The sequence below is a fragment of the Prunus mume genome, linkage group LG2 (assembly GCF_029339155.1).
Source record: "Prunus mume cultivar Tortuosa linkage group LG2, ASM2933915v1, whole genome shotgun sequence".
In the NCBI taxonomy this organism is placed as follows: domain Eukaryota; kingdom Viridiplantae; phylum Streptophyta; class Magnoliopsida; order Rosales; family Rosaceae; genus Prunus; species Prunus mume.
In genome coordinates this window covers 14094907-14118013 of record NC_142699.1, presented here as the reverse complement: position 1 = coordinate 14118013, position 23107 = coordinate 14094907, and the positions used below count along the sequence as shown (strand labels likewise).

The window sequence follows — 23107 nt, the reverse complement described above, 5'->3', positions numbered from 1 at the left end:
GAATAGGAAAATAAGACAGATAGGTGGAAATAGCAGCACTCCTTAATTATAACAGAGATCTATAAAATTAAAGTTGTTTAACTCTCTTTTATTACAACGCATGCTAATTTTTCATTAACATATCCTAATTTTTCATATATATATATATATATAAAGCAAAAAGCTAAGAATAGTAAAACATTCAAAATACTAGAAAATACTCTTAGTTAATACAAACATTAAGAATTAAAATTATTAATTAAATGAGGATAATATTGTAAATTCATAATTTTTATATTAAAAAAATAAAAATCAGATAATGAATCCTATTTTTATGAAATATAACTACCCTATTTTTTTTTTAATTCTAAAATATTATTAGATTTTATTTCTATACAAAGTGGGCCCTTTATTATTCCCTGGACGGAAAGAGTAGGATAGGGTCTATCTGTTTTTTTATACGGAGGGTAGGGTCTATCATTATGGCAGAGATTCTGTATTATATTGTTCTTAACTAAAAGATTTGAAGTCCTTCTGATAATGATGTTCCTGTAATGAAAGTCTGGAAGCCAAAAGCATTATATATTCCAAGTTTCTACTCTGTATATGGTAATAATGTTCATAATTCATGAACTAGAGTTGAAAAGAGATGTACCACATTTTCAGAAAGAACTGGGTTTCTCTAATACTAGACTAGAATAGCAACGTATCATTCAAAAAGAATCCAGAACGAAACTAAAAATAGTGAAGAATCAAATCACATGTACTGGTTGTGTTGTTTTGTTTTAATAGGCGCGGGGCTTCCCTACACCACCACCCATCCAAATGACAGATGTTCCATCACATCATAAATCCGGTTTAGCGTCCGAGGTGGATAAAATTTCCATGCAACATGTTTTATACACATTTCTCCGTGTTTTAAGGAGAAAAGGTGTATGGTTTGAATTTGTGTGTTTGTGCGTACACGCAAACAAACTTTCAACCCGTGGGCACAGGAGGCTAGCTAGGAGGTATAAGCTAAATTAGCTAATGGTGAGGCTTGAAGCAAATGGCCAGATCCAATGGAAATTTTCTTCTTCCAAAATGAAAACGAAGAAACAAACAGCAGTTTGGACGAATTCCTCCTTCATCTCGGGCGCCCTTAATTCAATTGAATGATTGCTGAGACAGCTTTTTCTTTCACTTTGAACTGAAATCACGGATTTCAGCTTTCTAAGATCCGATCAGCCAATAATTGTTTCCAAAAAGATTCGACAATGGAGCATAAACAATACAATATACCCAGAACTTTATCTGCAATCTGCATTATTACCGTGTCATCTACATGTCTTTATCCGTAAATTTTTATGCAAAATTAATGGCGGAAGTTTTGCTTCGACACCATTCCTTCCTGCAAGAACCCAAAAAAAATAATATAATCATGCATGTGTGTGGCTGCCTTAGTGCCTAGGCTAGTAGGCTTGGGATTAGGGTTTTAGCTGGTCAGCTTATGCATCTGAGAGGTTACTGTTGTATGGAATAACTTGCTTTTACAAGAGGCTCAACCACAACTCTGTTATTTCATCTTCTCACGTGTCGTCTATTTGAGTATAATCTTTCATTTCATGCGAGGGGACATTAGAATGACCAAGAAACAAAATAGCAGTGCCAAACGTTCGCTTGCAGGAAGAGATGTGTCATGTTATGCCTTAATATGAGTCATTACTAGATAGATGGATGTGCAAATCAACCAAGTCATCGAGAACCTAGGTACCTTGGATACAAGAAAGAAGTAAAAAACATCATCAACATACAAACTGCCAAAGCAGAAAATATTGTTTCCGAACAAAAAAACGCGAAAAGAGTAGATCCAATGGCTAGAAAAGACTCATAGTTCTGCCCCTAAAACATGTCGGGTATTATTGGGAAAGGAAATGATACCTTTTCCGTGTATTTGCACCTAACAACAAATATTCCTTGACGCCAAATCTCTCAAGATTTGAGTTGAAAGAGGAAAAACAAAACAACTAACGAAATCATTTTTGGTCCTTTGGTGCTTTATCTGGTAATACATTATCTGGAAGAATAAGTTCTGGGGGAATTTCACGAACAACACCCAGCATTGAGTCATACTCCTCATCCTGTCGAGCAAACTTCTTGCGGAGGACCTTCTCAAACTCGATTTCATCAAAGGACTTCCCATTCTCAGCTGCATGGACTTGTGCAAGGTTGGTATAATTGGTGGCTGACTGGGAGATGAAGGCTTTTTCCTCATCTGTGAGCTTCCTCAAGAATTTTGCTGGATTACCTCCCCATACCTGCAATATATATTTCACAAATGTATTTTATTGCTTTCTATTAGCTGCCAGAAAGGAAAGCCCCAACTTTAGCCTGGCTGGATAAAGCTGAATCTGAAATCGTAACATACCATTTCCAGCTCGGTAAAAACATTAATAAGGGTTTTGTTTTTACACAGTACCAATGTTTTAATTGTAACAGGATTGCTCAACCGCCAGATTTCAAAATAATTTATATACCTCCCCATTTATTTCTAAAATGGACATCAAAGAACAAAATTTTGCTAGTATAACTCAACTTCTTTAACCAGAATCTGTAAATTTTGAAATTTTGATCACTGGCGGCAGGTCATGAGAATGGTTAAAAAAAGAACATAGACTCCCACACCATTCATCCCTGTGTCACTTTATGTCACCCTCCTTGAACATGGTATAATTGGGTTAAGCTTGTGCATTCAATAGAGTTCTTAACTAGATGTTAGAATATAACAAGGCCGTTTTGATAGAAGTAAGGCCGTATGGAATTCTTAACTTTGTCCAGGCACAATCATAACTCATAGAATTTCACATTTTTTTGTTTATTCTTTTGAAAACAAAGCAAAACACGTTAAGGGTCAGTGATCTGGATAGTGATAACAGCAATAGATCCAAATTCTCAGCTACTACTTCCAATATTCTTTGCAAATACATAGATAAAGAGGGTCAGTAGAAGGGATTTTAAACATACCTCTCCACTGGGGATCCTTGTATTCTGTCTCACCAGGGCTCCAGCAGCGACCATGGCATGTTTCTCAACAACAACACCATCAAGCAAGTGTGGCTCCCATACCAACAAAGGCCTCATCCTCAACAGTACAGCCATGTATAACAGCACTGTGGCCTGCTCAATGCAAATTTTTGTTTCACAATTTATAGAAAATTAATCAGACTACCATCAAGCTAATTCACATAAAACATATCTCTGACAGCATAATAACTCACCTACAGTAACATTGTCCCCAATAATGGTTGGTAACACCTTCCCACTTAAATTAGACTTAGCCACATGGACTAGGGAGTTGTCCTGTATGTTAGTTCCAGATCCAACAACGATGTTGTTCACATCACCTGCGTGCAAATAAATTTTACAAATTACCACCAAAATCCACTATAAATATTCCCCAAAATTTTCCATAGACCAAAACAACTTATATCCATATACCTAAATGGACAACAAACCAGAATTTTCCACGGACAATAAATGGACTACATGTTGGTGAAGTCCTATATCTAACCAGTTACCACACTATAAAACTACCAAACTACATGGTAAACTAGTTCAATAACTTTAAGTAGACAATTTCAAAGGCAGGCACTACTCTTATCATTGCTAACCTCCATATAAAATGAGAAACAGGACACAAATGTACAAAGTTTAAACTACGAGAAAGACAAACAAGAACAGCCGACACTGCATATTCCCCCAATAAAAGGTAAGTAATAAGCTGAAGCCTATTTCTAGTTTCATCTCCAAATTGATTGTCTTGCCTGAAGATCATTTGATATAAAACTCTACGGATTATGCAAAGTGCATCAGTAACAATTTAAACGAACATGCAAAGAGGTTATCAGCAACATATGTATGTATAACCTAACAAATGAAAAAGAATAAAGAGGTTCTACATATGATGCCCAGATCATCAGCTCATCGACAAAAAAGAAGCAGCATAGGGAGAATGTACTTTCGTTTTCCAAAAGTCCCACAGTAATTAGAAAATCATGTATATGTCGTTTATTACTGTGCCTCAAAAGGAGTTCTTACCTCTCAAAACACATCCATACCAAATAGAAGACCCTCTTCCCACTTGAACATCGCCAATGACAGAGGCACTTGGGGCCACAAATACATCCTTGTCAACCACAGGAGCTTTATCGAATATGTTCATCAGAGTCCGATGCCGAGACACTACAGGAAAGAACATAATAACTACCCTCTTGCATGGAAAAAAGAAAGCAAAACCAGAGAACCCTGAATCTTACATGTAAACAAACGAAGGACATGTTATGCTACAACATATTAGCTTTTCAAAATAGGTGAGCTAAACTACGGATGCAGATTATAAATTTGTCCATTTTCATTCTTTTAGTTCCTCCTCTTTCTTGATTTTACAAAAATGATAAATATTTCACGATTCCACGAATGCCCATTAACTAATTTTTAAATTAATACTAGCTTGATAGTAATCCACTAGTGGGCAGTGATACACATTCTTACATTTAAGACAATATCCGTAACCGACCAACAATAGTCCAGGAACTAGAAGGAAATTGGCAATGTAAAACAATCAGGTAAAACTGAAAGCAAAGCCATAGACTTTATACTAATTCTACAGCTGCGATGTTTAAATCAACCCGAAAAGAGAACCAAACAGACCATAAATTAGTAAAGAAAAATTCAATCCGAAATTCAAAGGTTAATATAAAGATGGATCTAGGGTTAGGAAAAGGCGAGAAGTACGCTGCTCTTTGAAGTAGTAGCTGCCTTGGAGGCGGCTGCCGAGGCGATCAACTGCCTGACCTGTCTCCCTAATCCAGAATCCGACGGTGTATATTACTCTTCCTAAAGTCCCCATCTTCTTGTCACTTCCACCAGCTACCAACAGCTCCACTCACTGCCACTTCCTCTGAGTCTCTGTGTATGTCTGATGTGAAGCAGACCGGAGAAACAAGGAAATGGCCCAAATTGGAAGGGGTAGGGTAGAATATCCCGAAGCATTGGGAGGGTAGAATAGGATTTTCATACTCCCGGTTTTGAAATTACTAAAACATCCCCTCGTTTCCATTTAATTAGCCGCTAAACCAAATGGCCTTTCAAAGACGCGGTTAATGAGTCAGGCACGAAGCAGTTAATGAGTCGGGCACTATGCGGTGCGTTTCGGCGCCTTTAACCGCGCGGGCGCAATTGGAGACTGCGTGCGAGGTTCTTCCCCTTCCTGGTTTTCCTCCGTTTCTGGAAAAACAGAAACAGATAAACACGAACAAATCGCTTCGTCCTCAACTAGTAAATAAGTTTAGAAATTTACACAGATCCGCTTAGAATTTAGATATAAAAATAGATTCTCTCATCTGGTACTTCGCTTTTATTCGAGGTAAAGCTGTCTTCTATCTCTCCCTCCCTCGATTTTTCTAAATTAGACTAAATTGTTGGATTTGTTGGCATAATAATCAAACCTACCTTTGTAATCTCTTTTATTTTCTAGGAAGAAATCGTCTTTTGTGATTAGAAAAACGTTTGAACACAGAATGGGTTTGAGAGATTAGTTAGGGTTTTGTTTTCCGAATTAATTATGTTCCAGAAATTATTTATTTACTTGGGAGCTAGGTGAGATTTTCCATTAATATATGCGTGAGTTGAACTGTTTGGCCATGCATTCAATCTGGTTTTTGCATACTTAAATGATTTTTGGAAACCAGACCAAGTGTAATCTTTTAAATTAAACTATTGCTTCGTTTGGATTCTCAGGAAATTAGGGGGTAATATCTCATGGAAGGAGTGGGGGCTGATGCTGGCTCTGCTGTGGCGCCGTTTGCCAAGTGGAGAGACGAGTTTTCAAGAACATTTCAGTACTATTTGGACCGTTCGACCCCTAACCCTGTCTATAGGTGGCTGGGGACTCTTGCTGTAGCAGCCATTTATGTGCTCCGAGTTTACTATGTTCAAGGGTTTTATATTGTGTCGTATGGTCTGGGAATCTATATCTTGAATCTATTGATTGGGTTTCTCTCACCAAAGGTTGATCCAGAGCTTGAAGCCTTGGATGGGGCTTCACTGCCAACAAGAGGTTCAGATGAGTTTAAGCCATTCATCCGCCGGCTACCCGAGTTCAAGTTCTGGTAATTGAAGAACTTCCCTTGTCAAATCTAGTCATATTATATAGGAATTGTTTTACTTCCTTTTTTGCACTGGTTTTTTTTTTTTTCGGTTGTATGAACTTTAGGTTTATAGCTAATTTAAAATGTTTGGTTACTTATGTGTACGTATTTAAAAGGTGTTTACTTATATAGAATGGAAGAAGTGTGAACTTAGTAGGAAGCCTGATAAGTCAACGTGATCGTTTATCATTTACATTCAGCTGATTGCACCTCAGGAACAACAGAATGACCAAATATATTTTGTGGGTTAAGGCATGGAATGACTTAAGTAGTGAAGATGGTTCTTTGTTGATTTGAGGATAGTCATTGTACAAACACATTGTTTGCTGTGCAGTGGGCTCATACATGTATGCAACTAAAGCGTGCGTGTATGTGTTTGTTGGTATGTGTTTGGTGGGCTTTTACGACTACTAATTGAGAATCGATGATTTATTCTTTTGATTATGTGGTTTCAGGTATTCCATTACAAAGGCTTTCTGTGTGGCATTTCTGATGACCTTCTTTTCCATATTTGATGTCCCTGTTTTCTGGCCCATTCTCCTCTGTTATTGGATTGTTCTTTTTGTTCTTACAATGAAGCGCCAAATTCTGCACATGATTAAGTACAAATATATACCATTCAGCATTGGGAAGCAGGTGAGAGCTCTAGAATGTTGAACAGCCACCATTACCCTTTGATCTCTTAAACCATCTCCTCCCCTCCACTGACGCCTTTTGAAACGAAATTTGTGGTCGAAATTTTTATTTTTTATTTGAGAGTTTCTGTAAGTGCAACATATTTACTTGTTCCGTTTGGTGGTTCTTACAGAGGTATACAGGGAAGAAGCCAGCTACAAGTAGTGGTGGTTCAGACTGAAACTTTGGTGGTACCAGCTTTTAGGAAAAGTGAACGAGAGAAGTGCAGTGTTCAAGTGTTTCTAGTTTTTCTGAACACTTTCTATGTTAACACTCTGGAAAATCCGTAGATATGTTGAATTTTGCATACAATTAGGATTTAATGTGCAGTGGCAACTTATCTTGCATAAATATATATTCTCACTCTTCATGAATCTGTGTTTTCGTGATATTTTCCTGTATTTTCGTTCTTCTTCTGCTTTACTTGCTGACGAAACCACTTAATAAAAAATTTCCAGTTGGGATGTGGGAGATTCTGACTTAGACTTTGAGATGCCAGATAGTCTAGATGTCCAAATCATACACCTAATTGGTAGAACAACCCTCCAACAACTGAACAACGAAATCACAAGTGCAAGTGTAGTTGCTAAGTTGTTATTACTTGACTTTGTTTTATGAAAACAATGAGAACAATTTATGTGAAAATAAGTTTTGTATTTTATAATCTCAAAATTATTTGGGCATGGCCAGCTAATGAGTTCAGGTCTTCTCCCCTCCTCTCTCTCTCTCTCTTCCTCTTTCTGTCTTTCAATCATTCCATTAAAACCCTCAAAACATAATATTTGCCTCCCACCAAACGGGCAACAAATGAGTGGGAGATATTCTTCTTCTGACTGTCCTCACTGTCATCACCCCAACACTCATTTTCCTCTCAGAGACTTCAAAACCCTACTTGGATTCAAATGGTAAGAAAATAGCGAGATATGAAATTTTTGTTTCACCGTGTAGTTGTACTGTGATTTCTTGACACTTTGAAATTATTGTAACCTCTTCTTTGCTGCTATGTTTGGCAGGTGAGAAAACTGAAGGAATCAAGGCTAGAAGAACGATAGAAATCATCACAACGAATGAAACTACTAGTATGAACAACACACAGGCACCATATAAAACACAAAGTGGTCCAAGAAATTACAAGATTTTTCTTCGGTCAATGGAAGAGAAAACTGAAAAAAAAAAAAAAAAACTCAATTTCTAAACCTGTCGAGTTTATTAAAAAAAGGCTTTACAAACAAGTTTGTACAAATCTAGAATATTAGAATCTTATAAAAATATAAAGAGAAAAGACCCCAGAAGACCTAGAGGGGCTGCACCCACTCGAGGAGAACCACTACTCCGTTCCACATCATTATTCGACCCCTCAATGATGAGCCATGCAGCGGAAGCGGGAGCCTGCTCTGGGCTATTTCTCCCATTCTCCTTCTCTTTGTTTCCCTCTCCTTCTCCTTCTCCAATGGGAGGGGGCGTGGCAGCCTTCTCCTCCAATGAGAGGGGGTGGGGCATGGAGGTGGAGTGCCTTCTCCTCCAATGGGAGGGGGCGGGGCAGTGAGAGCTCGAGGTGGAGGCGTGGCAGTGAGAGATGGAGGTGGGGTGCCTTCTCCTCCAATGAGAGGGGGTGGGGCAGTGAGAACTAGAGGTGGAGTGCCTTCTCCTCCAATGAAAGGGGGTGGGGCAGTGAGAACTAGAGGTGGAGTGCCTTCTCCTCCAATGGGAGGGGGCAGGGCAGTGAGAGTTCGAGGTGGAGGCGTGGCAGTGCCTTCTCCTCCAATGAGAGAGTGGAGGTGGAGTGCCTTCTCCTCCAATGAGAGGGGGTGGGGCAGTGAGAACTAGAGGTGGAGTGCCTTCTCCTCCAATGGGAGGGGGCGGGGCAGTGAGAGCTCGAGGTGGAGGCGTGGCAGTGAGAGATGGAGGTGGAGTGCCTTCTCCTCCAATGAGAGGGGGTGGGGCAGTGAGAACTAGAGGTGGAGTGCCTTCTACTCCAATGGGAGGGGGCGGGGCAGTGAGAGCTCGAGGTGGAGCGGCTTCTCCTCCAATGGGAGCGGGCGTGGCAGTGAGAGCTCGAGGTGGAGCGCCTTGTCTATTTCTCTCATTCTCCTTCCCTTTGTTTCCTTCTCTTCCAATGGGAGTGGAAGCTCCATGTTGCTCTCCTCCACCTCCTCCTCCGCTGCCGGGACGAACCATAGTTGGAGCTACATGTTGCCCTCTTCCTCCGTCAAGACCAATTATCGTACGCCGAAGGGCACTAGCCTGAGCCATGAAGGGTACAAATTCTCTGGTGGTAAGCTTGTGTGCCCAATTAACTCTTCGTGTTGTCACGGCTCCCGGTCCAAAACAGTTGTATTCCCCATAGAAAACCTTACTGCATGAGCACGTACACATCAAATTAAAACCAAAGTACAAAACCGATCAAAGATTAAAATAAAATAGAGTAATTAAAAAATTAAGCACTCAAAAATATATACCTTCAAGTTGTAGGGTGATAGCCTCCAACTGTCCCAGCCTTGTGGCAGAATTACATTTGACATTTGAGTGTAGGCAAATATGACTCTGGCATATGGCCCCCATGGCCTTCCCAGGAGTGCCGTTTTGACGCCGGTTATGTTGCACCACAAAAAGGTGAACCCAGATTCCTCTAAAGGAGAAGTCCTCCGTTGGGCCGTTATAGCGCCGTTTTGACCCGAAAGTGTATGCAAGTGACAATTCTGCAAATTAATCACTTAGTTAATCTCCAGTATATACTAATTAATATTTAATTAACAATGAAGTAATTAAATGGTACGTAGATGTATACCTCATATAAAGAATCAGCGCTTCCAAATATAAAATCAGTGTCTCCTTGAATGTAGCAGTCTTTGTAGTAGTGCTTGCCAATCTCGTCAAATAAGGCATCTTGATGAGACAAAATTCTGCACCCATAGAATGCTGCTCTGTCTCCTGATACTCTTAGTGCCACTGTTTTGTCACCGGTTCCATATGTATTCTACACTCACCCATTCAAATTAAGTAAAATTAAATATGTGTTCAAACAATATATATATATATATAATTCGTACGAGTAATTTTTGGGTTTTTACACCACGTGTACCATCCAATAAACTAAGACATATGAAATATTTGTAATGCGTCACATGTTATAAAAGAAATGCAGTAAGTTAGATAATAACTCACATGTCCCTATATTTATTGGATGACACCACCACGTGGTGAACATATAAAAATTTCTCAATTCGTAGTCTAGAAAAACAAGACTATATATACCTGAATTGTGAGTTGGCGCCCTATAAAATCAGAAGCCCACACAGTGAAGACTGAGGTTTGATTTATCCATCCTGCTTGGTTCCATGTTATTATGGTATGCTCTGTGTTTGTGCCACTCATTGTTATAAAGGGTTTGTCTATAGGCACATAAATTTTTTCTTGGTAGACACCAGGTCGAACCAAAATAGACACACGCGCGGCGTTGTTAGACGGCACGGCATCAATGGCGTCTTGTATTTTAGTGTAGTCACCATTGCCGGACTGATCGACGGTTAGAGAAATTGGTGGGGTTGGGGGTGCTTGAGAGAGCACACCCGTCACCATAAAAGCATAGAACAAGAAGAAGAGCATGGCAAAAGAGAGCTTGATACCACTAGTCATGTATGTCGAATAATATAACAATACGTAGGATTTTGCACGTCCTAGGTAAGGAATATATAGAGTTGCTATCCATGCAGAGCTAGGAGTTCAAGTAGCTAAAGCTTTGGCCAGGTTACTCCTTTCAACTCCCTTACGGATTTAGGAAAAGTTTCCACACAGAGCCAAGAGTTTAAACAATAAATATTTATCCTCTTTTAATTGGGATTCAGAAACAGATAACACACGAACAAATCACTTCGACCTCAACTAGTAAATAAGTTTAGAAATTTGCACAGATCCGCTTAGAATTTAGATATGAAACCACCATTGTAATCTGTTTTATTTTCCATAACAAAAATCGTCTTTTGTGATTAGCAAAATGTTTGATCGTCTTTTGGCAAAGCTAGTCGTATATTATATAGGAATTGTTTTACTTCCTTTTCTGCTCTCCGTTTTTTATTCATTGGGTATGATCTAAAGTAGGAACAGAGTGACCAAATATACTGTGTGGGGAAAGGCATGGCCGCATGGTGGATAATGGGGTAACTAACTGGCTCTTGATAGAGCTGAATGGAAAATAACTTGAGTAGTGAAGATGGTTCTTTGTTGATTTGAGAATAGTCAGTCACAAACACATTGTTTGTTGTGCAGTGTGCAGATGCGTATATGAACTAAAGTGCGCTTGTACGTGTACACGGAAGAAGCCTGCTGCAACTTACAAGTGGTGATGACAGAGACTGAAACTAGGCGGTACCAGATTTTAGGAAAAGTGCAGTGTTCAAATGTTTTTAGTTTTTATGAACACTTTCCATGTTACCAAGAATATAACACCACCTTTAATAATGCGATATGATTAAAAACATGATTTTACTTAAAATATAAGTAATGATTTATTCATGAAAGAAAGAAATAATAAATAAAAGATATTGCAAAATATGCCTAAATGAGATGCACTCCTAAATAGATTATAATTGATTAAAATCAAGAAATATCAGGGAAATAAAATCATATTAGATTCCAAAATACGTTAGTGCATAAAAAATGATGTGTTTTACCCTTCATATCAAATGTCTCATACGTGTTAAGTCACAATTCTAGAATTCAGGAATTGCTGAGCTGTTTCAATCCTACAGTTTTTGGAAAATCAGATACAGCAATTTTGCTTCAACCATCTAACTAAATGACACTTTCAAACCTATACTAAGTTTTAGGAAATACGAACACAATTTCATACTAACAGTTAACACTCAGCAAAGTTCGTTGACATGTTGAATTTTGCTTACTATTAGGATTTAATGTGTTGTGTAATATTTTCCTGTATTTTCATTCTTCTTCTGCTTTGCTTGCTGACGAAATAAAATTCGGGTGACCTATTCTAGCAGACCCCTCTTTTTATTACAGAAAAATGTTTGCAATTGAGAAATTTACATGAGCTATAGTGAATGGCGATTCTGAGCATTATATTATTATTATCATGGTATTAAATGGAGGTCGTAAGCAAGGGGGTTGTGCTTGTGATTAGGAAAATCATTTCCAGGTGGGTTGTGGGAGATTCTGACTACTTAGGCTTTGAGATGCCAGATAGATGTCCAATTCATACACCTAATTGGTATAACAACCCTCCAACAACTGAACAACGAAATCACAAGTGCAAAGTAGTTGTTAATTTGTTATTACTTGACTTTGTTTTATCAAACAATTCATGTGAAAATAAGTTTTGTATTTTATAATCTCAAAATTATTTGGGCATGGCCAGCTAATGATTTCAGTCTTCTCTCCTCCTCTCTCTCTCTCTCTCCCTCTCTCTTCCTCTTTCTGACTTCCGATCATTCCATTAAAACCCTCAAAACATAATATTTTCCTCCCACTAAACCACCAGCTTTTCCTCCACCCCAAACGGGCAACAAATGAGTGGGAGAACCTACGTCGTGATATTCTTCTTCTGGGCTGCCCTCACTCTCATCACGCCCACACTCATTCTCCTCTCAGAGACTTCAAAACCCTACTTGGATTCAAATGGTAAGAAATAGTGAGAGATATGGAAAATTTTGTTTTACTGTTGTAGTTGTGCTCTGAAATCTTGACACTTTGAAATGATTTTTGTAACCTCTTTCTCTTCTGCTTCATGTTTGGCAGGTGAGAAAATTGAAGGAATCAAGGCTAGAAGAATGATAGAAATCATGAGATATCAAAGAAGCAGAGCAACCACAGAAGCACCTGCACCAACTCCAACTTCAGACCTGAAACCAGATTCTGGAGGCTAGAGAAACCAATATTGGAAAGGGCTTGTTAGAATCTTTGAGATTGATGATCAAAAATACCAAGTTCAAGTTAACGTGAGTGCATCAGACTAAATGTCCAAACTATACAAAATTCAAGACCAGAGTATTTTTAGTTTAGATTTTTCTTGATGCATGAAAGCTACTTCCGAGACAGAGCTCATGACTTTTCGGTTTGAGGCTCTCCGGTTATCTCCCGGAGAAACAATGTAAATGTGACATGTCAATGCAAGGAAAACAAGTGCACTGGTTTTTCAAGTATACTGTTGTTTATTTCGTTTACTGGGATGTTAGGTTGTACAAGGAAAATTAAAGCATAATTTAGCTGACCAAACAACATTGGTGATGTGAGCAAAGACATTGAATAATGGATGTTTTTGTCATTGTCTAAGTTGGGAGTTGCTGACACTGGGGCTGTCTCCTAAGCAAGACAAAAGGCTCAATTAATTGTGTTGATACTTTGGTATCATAATTTGCTGCAATTCGAACCACCAAATGTAAATAGGCTTCTAATATAAGGGATAGTGCAGTAATAAAAATGTGACCACCCATGCCACAACCATCTCTGTGCTTGTGATGGGTGTTCTGTTCTGTGTCCAAGTGACGGTGTCACGGTTTCATCTAAAAATTGCGACGACAGTGCTTGGCATCTCTCAAAAAACCAGAACCAACCACAAATGTAAATGCATAAAACACTTTGTTGATGTAGAAGTAGATTTATGTTTCATCACAAACAAACTCCATCCAGGTTCGTGTTGATATTAAGAAGACAGGAAACTCGTACTGCACAAACACTTTCCATTTCGCTCAAACAACAATTACGTACTTAAAATTAAATTATTTTTGTTCTGAGATAATTCAGTAAACAGCTTAGCAGCAGTGTCTTAGTAGTTTCTAAACAAATTGGTCGAGGTAGTCTTCCACGGGGGTGTACTTGACATCAGGGTACAGCTCAGAAGCCTCCACTCCGAACGATGGCTCGATCTCGAAGTTGGTATGATCTCCCTTCACGAACACTGAGTGGTTGATTGCTAATATCACATTGATTGGAATTGGGGCCTCTGCAACAATATTTAGTCACAGATTAACTAACACCAATGGCAAGCAAACTTTTCATTGTTTTCAAACATTGCCTTAAATTACTGACCTTGAATGTCCTGGAGAAGCTTGTCCTCTGGAACATAGACCTTTTCAAGGACTTTGCCAATCTTCTTCTCCCACAAGGCAACAAGCTCATTGAATGAGTAAATGTTTCCGGGTGGCTTGATGTAGACAATCTTGTTCAATGTTCTTGGGTCATCAACGGCCCTGATGGTATAAGTTCCAATGTCCTCTTCCTTGTTGAAGACAGCTGCAGCAACAAAAACAAAAATTAGAAAGAAAAAAAGAAGAGAGAAAAGAGTGCCAAAATTTGTGAATGCAATTGGAATCTGAGATAATCACCCTTTGGATTTCCATCCCCTAAGATAATGACTTTGTCTCTGGGTGGAGAACTGACGCCGGGCTGTGCCAAAGTGGGCAGAAAATAGCCAGCAAAGCAGTTGCTGGACACGTAAGTGTAGGGGATGCCCTCCGCCTCTATGGCGCGCCGGATTTGGACTTTGATTGCGAATGCAGACTTAGCTGGCTCCACTGCATGCACACGATCCACATCGTTTCCAAACTCCGACGGAAAAAATCTCTGCATAAAAAAACGTATATATTCATCAATTAAATACTAATTAATTAAATTAAATGCAAATGGACGGACTCACTGTGTTGACTAACTAGTGCAACGCATATACGAGAGTTTGAGTAGTTGCAATTAGAATTTAGAGGCAGGCACCAACCAACCTTGACATTTCCAGCTTCTTTAATGGCAGCAATGATCTTGGTCTGGTCAGCAAGTACCAAGTGACCTACAGTTGATATCACCACGTCCACCTGTTTGATCGCCTTCACCAAGCTCTCATGGTCATAAAGATCCCCCTGCACAAACATTGCACAACAAACTCGGCTATGAAATTAACTACCATGTATAATTAAGTGAGTAAACATAATTAAGCACAAACATAGAGTGATGTATTAAATAATATAAACGTACGTAGAGCAGAGTGACACCCAAGTTGTTGAAATTGCGAATGAGGGTGGACTTGGCAGGGTCGTTGGCCGTGGCCTCTCTGACAAGAGCAAAGGTTGGATGGCCAGCCTTTGCGCTGGCTTCAACAATGAACTTGCCAATGTAGCCTGTGCCTCCAATGATCAAAACCTTGCTCCTCTCAGCCATTGCAAATTAGAATGATCAAATTCTTCTTCTTCTTCTTCTTCTTTTATAAAATTTTGTGTTTTCAAGTTATGAAATAAACAGAGAGGTTGCGCATGAGCAGAATTTATGGAGGAAATTATATAATAACCTATCATGCTTTCTAGGTGGAAGTCGTATGGTGGCTGTGACTGTTCACCACCTTTTTTAATTCGACTTTGGGAGAATATTATCCTCCCCCACCACCATCAACTAACTTTGGTTGAGATATCCATGTCCTCTATAATTTTGCTTCATTTAAAAGCCAACAATGCTGCATGAAAAGTCATCATTACCCTCTTATATGTTCTAAAAGGGGAGGTTGGTGAAGGGGCAAGATCTGGACTCTGTCCATTTTATCATTCTAGAATGAATCCTGCAGTGCCGGTAACATGGTAGACGTTCATAATTTTTTATTAATAGGGATTGAATTAAATTATCATTGTGTAAAATAGGGCCCAGCTCCTTTTTTGGAGTGATATTTTTATTCAATAAAGATCACAATTTTTATCATACCACTTGCAAATAATACGGATTTAGAAAAGGCAACATGATTATAGTGTGAAGGCTAAGAATGCCTTGATGATCATGTTTGTTTGCATTCAACTACTTACAAAAGAATCATTTCTTCGATAAAAAAACGACCTTCAAGCTCACTCAAAACGACCTTCAAGCTCACTCACTCCAACCAAATATTGTAAGAGCATTTTCAACCAGCAGCCTAGTTCAGACAAAATGTCTATTAGTCCTCAAAATCATTTCCAACACTGCAATTCAGCATAATAAATATAACGAGAGAGAGATTCGAACACGGAGCTCTAATAACACCTTGCATAAATATGAAATTTTTAACAGAAAAACACAACAATAAAGCACTAAAGAAAACACAGCTTACATGAAAGTATCATCTCATAATTTGTACAAGTCAGAGAAACACTCAACCGACCAACCGTGACAAGTTGACAACAAACAAACTCATAACTCATATACGAAAAAAGAAAAAGGAAAAAGGTGAGTGGCATAGGAGCCCATGAATAATATGGGCTTGCAGATTTGGGCCTGGTAGGAACAGATCAAGTAGTAATTTGGTCAGGAGTGTCTGATTTGGGGGCCCAGTTGGGTACGTGGAACTGTGATGCGTACGTGTTGGAAGCGCCTTCCCACAGAGGGGGTTCATTCAGAAATGCCCAATTGCTTAAAGTCCACCTGTACCACCATCGCCATGGAAGGAAGGAAGGAGGCATAAAATTACTAATTGTTCTTTAATTAATTAATTAATTGGGTGGGTTAAGAAGTTGATGAGCTTACCAGCCCTTGTTGTTTCTGATTTTGTGAGCGTTTGTTTTATCAATATCTGTCTCCTTAGTTTTGGCTACAGGAAAAGAGCTTGATTTCTGTAATTTTCTTCCCGATTCATCATCAGCTTTGATTTCCTGTCATGCATAAGTAAGCACCCAACTTTTTCTTTTCTTTTTCTTTTCATTTTACCACAAAAAAGAAAAGGAAAAAAGAAGCGAAACTTGACAAGGATTTTCACAAACCTGAGTAGTGGTGGTATGATGAGATTCATTGTTGGCTCTCCAGTAAGCTTCAATCTCGTCCTTGGTGAGTGATTGATTCCTCTTGCAAACATCTGAAGAAATAGAAATAGAAATAAAGCTTGAGTGAATGAATTGACAAACACAATACATATACCACGGATTAATTCAAAATTAAGTTAATTAGAAATTGAGATTACCTTACCTGGTTTGGAATTTAGAACGGGTGAGTCCCATCCTGCCATGAGTGAACCCATGTATGATATATATATATATATATATATATGTATTTCCTCCGATTGCTTTGAAACTGAACACAAATGACTTTCTACTCTTCTTCCTGATCCTGTGAATAATCTACACTTCCTCACTTGCTGTAAATTAATTTATTCACAAATTAGTCTTTATATACACAGGAACAATTGTGTGTGTGACTTGAGACTTTGGAGCTGGCTGGCTGGCTCATGGCTGGGACCATGCATATCCTTTACTTTGTTCTTATCCCCAAGAAAATGAATATTTTGGTATCAGCCTAGCTACACGCCAATTAATATACAAGCATCAGCCCACAGGTTTGCATATAATAAAATAAAGGCGTCCCGTCACTTTTTTTGGAAGCTTGAGCAAGATTAATCCTATTTCCCTTTCTTTCTTTTCGGTATATGTCGGTATGGTCATTTCTAATTTCCGAGTTTGGATGGAACAGCATGTATATCCATTCAAATTCCATTCCAATCCAATCCAATCCAAGGAAAAAAAACAGAAAAAGAAAAAAGAAAAGTTGGCAATTTTTTATTTCTTTCAATAAAACAAGCAAGACATCTATGAAAATAAAATATTTTCCTCCTTTCCTCCTTTCTTGGAAGTAGGAATTCCTATTTTTTTTGTTAACCACAGTTTGATACGTGTGTAGATGAATTATTTTCATATATATGTCAAGATGTAATTTGCAGGAAGTAGAGATGCCTCCAGTGTCCCCATATAATTAACGAATTTTCACTATAACGTGTTGAGTCAACAAATGAATGAATGAATTTCAATATACATACATGATATAATAAGATAACTTTACAAATAAATAATTTGTTTATAAAACTAAACACACATTTCCACACAATTGAGTATTGAGAATTGAATTAAGTCTTAGTAGAAAATGCTTTCTTCTTGAAGCTGGTTGGGGCTGATCTTATCCAAGCTTTGCCATTGATGGAGTCCTTGGTTAAGAAGGGTGCAGCTTCTTCACTCGTAAGGTTACGTGCCCATTCAACTCTTTTTGATGTTGCAGCTCCGGCTCCAGAACATCTATATTGCCCATAGTAAACAGTACTATGTATGTACACATCATCAAATTAAAACCAAATTAGGAAGAGTTCGTTCGTTTGAGTAAGAAATTAAGGATTAATTAAAACCGTAACTAAAAACAAAAACAAAAATACCTTAATTGGTCGGGTGAGTTTCCCCAGTCGTCCCAACCTTGTGGAAGTATGGCACTGGACATGTAAGTGAAGGCAAAGACGACTCTTGAATAGCCACCCCACGGTCTTCCTAACATTGCTGTTTTGACGCCACTGATTTTGCAGCTGAAGAAGGTGAACCCTGTGTCCTCTGAAGGTGACATCCTTCGTTGAGCTGTTATGGCTCCTGCTCCTCCCGAAATTGAATGCAAATGACACCTCTGCAAATTTAATTAAAACCCAATTATATACTAATCCTTTACCAAATTAACTCAAAAAAATATATATATATATATATATATTTTGTTAATTACCTCAAAAAAAGAAGCAGCATTTCCACATATAAAATCAGTAGCTCCTTCAATATAACAGTTGTTGTAGTAGTGCCTGCCGGTGTCATCAAGTAGGGTGTCCTGATAAGACAATATTCTGCACCCATAAAATGCTGCTCTATCTCCCGACACCCTTAGCGCCACTGCTTTGCCACCCGCTCCATAAGTGTTCTGAATGAATATTGAACAATTAAACATTATTAGATTAAATATAAAAAATTCCTTCGTTTCGTCGATGTTACCAAGGAAAAAAACAGACTATCTGATATAATTTCATGCGTTTTAAATATACCTGAATTGTGAGATACCGGCCTATAAAATCAGAAGCCAAAACAGAGAAAGTTGGAGATTCAAATATCTCCCCACCGTCGTTCCATGTTATTATGGTGTCGTTTGCCTTTGTGCCACTTATTGTAATGAAGGGTTTGTCAGCGGGCACACTAATTTTTTCTTCGTACACTCCAGGCCTAACCCTAATAAACACAAGATCCACGTTATTAGACGGCACCGCATCAATGGCATCTTGTATTTTCTTGTAATCCCCTTTGCCCGACTGGTCAACCGTGATGAGAACGGCTGTTGACCCCTGCGTTGTGTCTGCTTCCGCTTGAGAAAAGGCCAGAAAAGCATGCAATATTATGGCCATGGCAAAGAAGCACTTGATCATCATCGTGGTCGCCATTAGAGACTATATCTGCTTTGATCAAAAGGTGTATGAAAATTAATTATCTCTGCGTAGGTAGGTCGATAATTAATTATAGAATAAATGGATGAATGGATGAATTGAAGAATATGGGTGCTCCTGATTATATAGGTGAATGCCAAGGAAGGTGGGGCCGTTTTCTTGGCAATTAAGTCTGATGAATTAGAACCACTTTTACAAGGAACGAGTGGAGGCCAGGAGGAGGTAGATAATTACAAGGAATTTCCACCTCCAGTGATAGAAGAAGTAAGCCGGCAGCAGGAGATTTTTACTTGAGACTGAAGAAACAAATGTTTGAAAACGAAAAGGAGTGAGGTGGTGAAGCTGATCAGATATTATATATATATAAACAGTAATAAGAAAATCTTATAAGGGCGGCGTATTGAATTATTGATGTTACACAAGTCTCGAGGTAGCTTAAGAAGTAGATTAAGTAGGTCATTTGTGTGAAATTGTATTGTTAATGGCACATTACGTTATTGAGCGAGCAGGCGGCTCAGTTGCTTGTATTTGGGGTTTGACCATGGCTGCCGCCGTCGAAAAATATTAGAGCTATATGGAACTGGTCCAATTCATAATTCTCATAATCGCAACGAATGAAACTTGACCAAGTCAGTTCCTAAACCTGTTGAGTTTATTAAAAAAAAAAAAGGCTTTACAAAAAAAGTTCGTACAAATAATCTAGAATATAAGAATCTTCGTAAAACTATAAAAAGAAGAAAAGAAAAGGTCCCAGAAGACCTATAGGCGCCGCACCCACTCGAGAACCCCTACTCAATGGTGAGCCCTGCAGTTGGAGCACCTTGTCTATTTCTCTCATTCTCCTTGGCTTTGTTTCCTTCTTCTCCACTGGGAGTGAAGCTCCACGTTGCCCTCCTCCTCCGTCGCTACCAATAATCGTACGCCGAAGGGCTCTAGCCTGAGCCATGAAGGGTACAAATTGTCTGATGGTAAGCTTGTGTGCCCAATTAACTCTTTGTGTTGTCACGGCTCCCGGTCCAAAACAGTTGTATTCCCCATAGAAAACGTTACTGCATGCGCATGTACACATTTAATTAAAACCAAATTACAAAACATATCAAAAATTAAAATAAAATAGAGTAATTGAAAAATTAAGTACTCAAAAATATATACCTTAAGTTGTAGGGTGATAGCCCCCAACTGTCCCAACCTTGTGGCAGAATCACATTTGACATTTGAGTGTAGGCAAATACGACTCTGGCATATGGCCCCCATGGCCTTCCCAGGAGTGCCGTTTTGACGCCGGTGATGTTGCACCACAAAAAGGTGAACCCAGATTCCTCTGAAGGAGAAGTTCGTCGTTGGGCCGTTATAGCTCCGTTTTGATCCGAAAGTGTATGCAAGTGACAATTCTGCAAATTAATAAGCTAGTTATTCTATATATATATACTAATTAATATTTAATTAAGTAACTGTTACGTAGATATATACCTCATATAAAGAATCAGCACTTCCAAATATAAAATCAGTGTCTCCTTGAATGTAGCAGTCTTTGTAGTAGTGCTTGCCAATCTCGTCAAATAAGGCATCTTGATGGGACAAAATTTTGCACCCATAGAATGCTGCTCTGTCTCCTGATACTCTTAGTGCCACTGTTTTGTCACCGGTTCCATATGCATTCTGCACTCACCAATTCAAATTAAGTAATGTTAAAATAATATATATAATTCATCTTCTATATGAAAATTATGCATAAACTTAAAAACAATAAGGTTTGGTTTCCTCAATAGAAGCGTAATGTATATATACCTGAATTGTGAGTTGGCGTCCTGTAAAATCAGAAGCCCACACAGCAAAGACTGCAGTTTGATTTATCCATCCTGCTTGGTTCCATGTTACTATGGTCTGCTCTGCGTTTGTGCCACTCATTGTTATAAAGGGTTTGTCTACGGGCACAAAAACTTTTTCTCGGTAGACACCATGTCTAACCCAAATCGACACAGGCGCGACGTTGTTAGATGGCACGGCGTCAATAGCGTCTTGTATTTTAGTATAGTCGCCTTTGCCGGACTGATCGACGGTGAAAGAAATTGGTGGGGTTCGGTGTGCTTGAGAGAGCACACCCACCGCCATGAAAGCATAGAAGAAGAGCATGGCCATATATGTCCAATAATAAGATTTCGTTGAATTTTGCATGTAATAGTTAAGGTATATATAGGGTTGCTATCCATGCGGAGCTAGGAGTTCGAGTAGCTAAAACTTTCTGGATTTAGGAAAAGTTAAAACATTATGTTTTCCCCCATTTAATTGGGATTCAGCCTCTCCATGGAAACTTTCCTTTTTTGAAGACCAATGAGCACCTGTTTGCTTTGACTTCTCACTCATCGATTTGTGCCTTCTGCTGCAAGGAAAGAATTGGCTCAAAGCCTATTTGCTTTTATTTTGTTTTTTTGGTCTGAAAAGAATTGAAGATTACTAAAACGGGTCTTATGGGTTAGAATCTATTATTAAGATTCTCACCCATTGGATCAATCTGATGGCTCCAATAACTTTGTCGCTTAGAGGCGCTTAAATATTGGTGCTCAGGTCAGGTGAGCCGTTTTCTGACTATATTTATATTAGGTCGACCTCGCTTCTTCTTGTCTTTTGGGCCATAACAAAGCTAGGAGTATGAAGAAACAAATATTTGAGACGATGACCATGTCTAATTCATCATCTGGACTAAGAACACAAAAGCTGAGTTCAATTTATTATTTAGATGAACTCGAGTGGCTTGTAACTCAAGTTATTAAAAACAATTATTCATGCACATGATTTGGATTCTCCCTCTTCTAATATCACTCGTGTCCAAAGAGAAACGAAAAAACTTTACAACACATTTAGCTGGCATTGCTCCTTGATGTTTCAAATGTGGTACTAGATGTAATGGAACACAGGGAAGGGGAGGGGGGGCATCGGTGCATGGCCAAACCTTATCCATGTCGAAAGATGCCAATCAATTCATTTAAAATGGGTCCAGATATGAACCAGCTTGGGCTTGTCAAAGTCCAACAATCATGGCTAGCATTAAAAAATAATGAACATATAGGCATGCATAAGGGCTCCACACATTTCAAATCCATGTGATCGTATATAATTGTGGTCACTGGTCTGATCTTATTTCACGTTAATCAAAACAAATTTGGTCATATAGTTGGAGGCCTTTTAGGTACGACTCAAAAACGTTTTGGTCATATCTCCTTGTTTTCCACTTTGAGATCCGGAAAGACTCATTTCTACTTTACTAATTACAAATGTTTGATTAACAAGCTTAATAATACATGTTATCATAATTGCACTGCTTAAACTGAAATTAATAAATTAGTTAGGTGAGTGGACCATGCTCAATGCCCAATTATGCGTTCCACCAGCAAGCAAAACAAGAGGTTAGATTAGATTAGATTAGATCTCATTAACATTCTATTAGGACTATCTTATCTGAAAGTGAAAGACAAGACCTGTTGCTCTTTAAGTAATTAATTATTTTTTTTTTTTTATTTAATTTGCCTACTCGAAGTTGAAAGCTTAGTGAGTCGGTTTGATGTGAAGCATTAAGTGTATTTAGAAAATTGAGGCATGAAATGAAAGTCTAGAATCAAGGAAAAAAGGCGAAGAGATTCAGGCATAAGCACGTGCAAGTGTGACTTGCTGACAGCCTGACACCGACTCGCCTCTCAACAATTTCTGGGTTTCCCGCTCGCTTCACAAATTTCACAAATTCCCAGTATTGCTGCTTGTTGCTTGCTATTGATTAGTCTCCGTCAAACTCACACTTGGGGTTGGGCGGATGAGGACGAGTTTCATGTCACGGGTATAGCATAGTATTATTTTTATCCAATCATGTTTTATTATATCGAAAAATTATTACGTATGACGGAATATAATCAGCGAGAATAACAAAAACAGTGATATCCTATAATACACAATACAAGTTATTCTCGTGGAGCAAAAATTTAAATTGAGTACTATCAAGACCACATAAAGCTTGTGCTTCAAACTCATCTTATTTAACTAAGGGCCAGTTTGATATTGTTGTGCTGAATATAATCGCTGTCGATTTTGT

The 23107-nt window shown here is 38.5% G+C and overlaps 6 protein-coding genes across 6 annotated transcripts; 1 reads left to right on the top strand and 5 right to left on the bottom strand.

Annotated features, from left to right (window-relative positions):
* Positions 1-1713: 1713 nt before the first annotated feature.
* Positions 1714-4968, bottom strand: LOC103320865 (gamma carbonic anhydrase 1). The gene is given in 6 exon segments (XM_008222605.3): positions 1714-2276; positions 2983-3069; positions 3071-3135; positions 3237-3362; positions 4057-4200; positions 4753-4968. Coding segments are annotated over 6 exon segments (819 nt in total). The 5' UTR covers positions 4868-4968; the 3' UTR covers positions 1714-1994.
* A 170-nt stretch (positions 4969-5138) lies between these two features.
* LOC103320864 (protein RER1B-like) lies at positions 5139-7216 on the top strand. Its single transcript, XM_008222604.3, has 4 exons — positions 5139-5383; positions 5758-6128; positions 6623-6803; positions 6976-7216. Exons 2-4 carry the CDS (start codon positions 5779-5781, stop codon positions 7021-7023), a joined length of 579 nt encoding a protein of 192 aa, XP_008220826.1. The 5' UTR covers positions 5139-5383; positions 5758-5778; the 3' UTR covers positions 7024-7216.
* A 6200-nt stretch (positions 7217-13416) lies between these two features.
* Positions 13417-15252, bottom strand: LOC103320862 (phenylcoumaran benzylic ether reductase Betv6). The gene is made up of 5 exons (XM_008222601.2): positions 14820-15252; positions 14570-14704; positions 14180-14417; positions 13884-14087; positions 13417-13797 (listed from the first exon to the last, which is right to left on the bottom strand). The coding sequence occupies exons 1-5, from the start codon at positions 15000-15002 to the stop codon at positions 13631-13633; spliced, it is 927 nt and encodes a 308-aa protein (XP_008220823.2). The 5' UTR covers positions 15003-15252; the 3' UTR covers positions 13417-13630.
* Positions 15253-15830: 578 nt separating this feature from the next.
* On the bottom strand, positions 15831-16943 carry LOC103320861 (DNA polymerase epsilon catalytic subunit A). Its single transcript, XM_008222600.2, has 4 exons — positions 16761-16943; positions 16559-16650; positions 16326-16450; positions 15831-16223 (listed from the first exon to the last, which is right to left on the bottom strand). Exons 1-4 carry the CDS (start codon positions 16810-16812, stop codon positions 16091-16093), a joined length of 402 nt encoding a protein of 133 aa, XP_008220822.1. The 5' UTR covers positions 16813-16943; the 3' UTR covers positions 15831-16090.
* Positions 16944-17534: 591 nt separating this feature from the next.
* Positions 17535-19094, bottom strand: LOC103320941 (putative pectinesterase 11). Its single transcript, XM_008222680.3, has 4 exons — positions 18634-19094; positions 18324-18512; positions 17992-18230; positions 17535-17881 (listed from the first exon to the last, which is right to left on the bottom strand). The coding sequence occupies exons 1-4, from the start codon at positions 19021-19023 to the stop codon at positions 17692-17694; spliced, it is 1008 nt and encodes a 335-aa protein (XP_008220902.3). The 5' UTR covers positions 19024-19094; the 3' UTR covers positions 17535-17691.
* A 656-nt stretch (positions 19095-19750) lies between these two features.
* On the bottom strand, positions 19751-21165 carry LOC103320940 (putative pectinesterase 11). The gene is made up of 4 exons (XM_008222679.2): positions 20815-21165; positions 20497-20685; positions 20179-20417; positions 19751-20075 (listed from the first exon to the last, which is right to left on the bottom strand). Exons 1-4 carry the CDS (start codon positions 21163-21165, stop codon positions 19751-19753), a joined length of 1104 nt encoding a protein of 367 aa, XP_008220901.2.
* Between the last annotated feature and the right edge of the window lie 1942 nt (positions 21166-23107).

Excerpts from the sequence above, each read along its gene's own strand:
- LOC103320864 (XM_008222604.3), top strand. The coding sequence starts at position 5,779 with ATGGAAGGAGTGGGGGCTGATGCTGGCTCTGCTGTGGCGCCGTTTGCC. Across the intron at positions 6,129-6,622 it reads CTACCCGAGTTCAAGTTCTG|GTATTCCATTACAAAGGCTT; the intron begins GTAATTGAAGAA and ends ATGTGGTTTCAG. Across the intron at positions 6,804-6,975 it reads CATTCAGCATTGGGAAGCAG|AGGTATACAGGGAAGAAGCC; the intron begins GTGAGAGCTCTA and ends TGGTTCTTACAG.
- LOC103320862 (XM_008222601.2), bottom strand. The coding sequence starts at position 15,002 with ATGGCTGAGAGGAGCAAGGTTTTGATCATTGGAGGCACAGGCTACATT. Across the intron at positions 14,418-14,569 it reads AAGAAGCTGGAAATGTCAAG|AGATTTTTTCCGTCGGAGTT; the intron begins GTTGGTTGGTGC and ends TTTTTTATGCAG. Across the intron at positions 13,798-13,883 it reads GCTTCTCCAGGACATTCAAG|AGGCCCCAATTCCAATCAAT; the intron begins GTCAGTAATTTA and ends ATATTGTTGCAG.
- LOC103320861 (XM_008222600.2), bottom strand. The coding sequence starts at position 16,812 with ATGGGTTCACTCATGGCAGGATGGGACTCACCCGTTCTAAATTCCAAA. Across the intron at positions 16,651-16,760 it reads CGTTCTAAATTCCAAACCAG|ATGTTTGCAAGAGGAATCAA; the intron begins GTAAGGTAATCT and ends CTATTTCTTCAG. Across the intron at positions 16,224-16,325 it reads ATCAGAAACAACAAGGGCTG|GTGGACTTTAAGCAATTGGG; the intron begins GTAAGCTCATCA and ends ATGGTGGTACAG.
- LOC103320941 (XM_008222680.3), bottom strand. The coding sequence starts at position 19,023 with ATGGCGACCACGATGATGATCAAGTGCTTCTTTGCCATGGCCATAATA. Across the intron at positions 18,231-18,323 it reads ATGCTGCTTCTTTTTTTGAG|AGGTGTCATTTGCATTCAAT; the intron begins GTAATTAACAAA and ends TTAAATTTGCAG. Across the intron at positions 17,882-17,991 it reads AACTCACCCGACCAATTAAG|TACTGTTTACTATGGGCAAT; the intron begins GTATTTTTGTTT and ends GTACATACATAG.
- LOC103320940 (XM_008222679.2), bottom strand. The coding sequence starts at position 21,165 with ATGGCCATGCTCTTCTTCTATGCTTTCATGGCGGTGGGTGTGCTCTCT. Across the intron at positions 20,418-20,496 it reads GTGCTGATTCTTTATATGAG|AATTGTCACTTGCATACACT; the intron begins GTATATATCTAC and ends ATTAATTTGCAG. Across the intron at positions 20,076-20,178 it reads CTATCACCCTACAACTTAAG|TAACGTTTTCTATGGGGAAT; the intron begins GTATATATTTTT and ends ATGCGCATGCAG.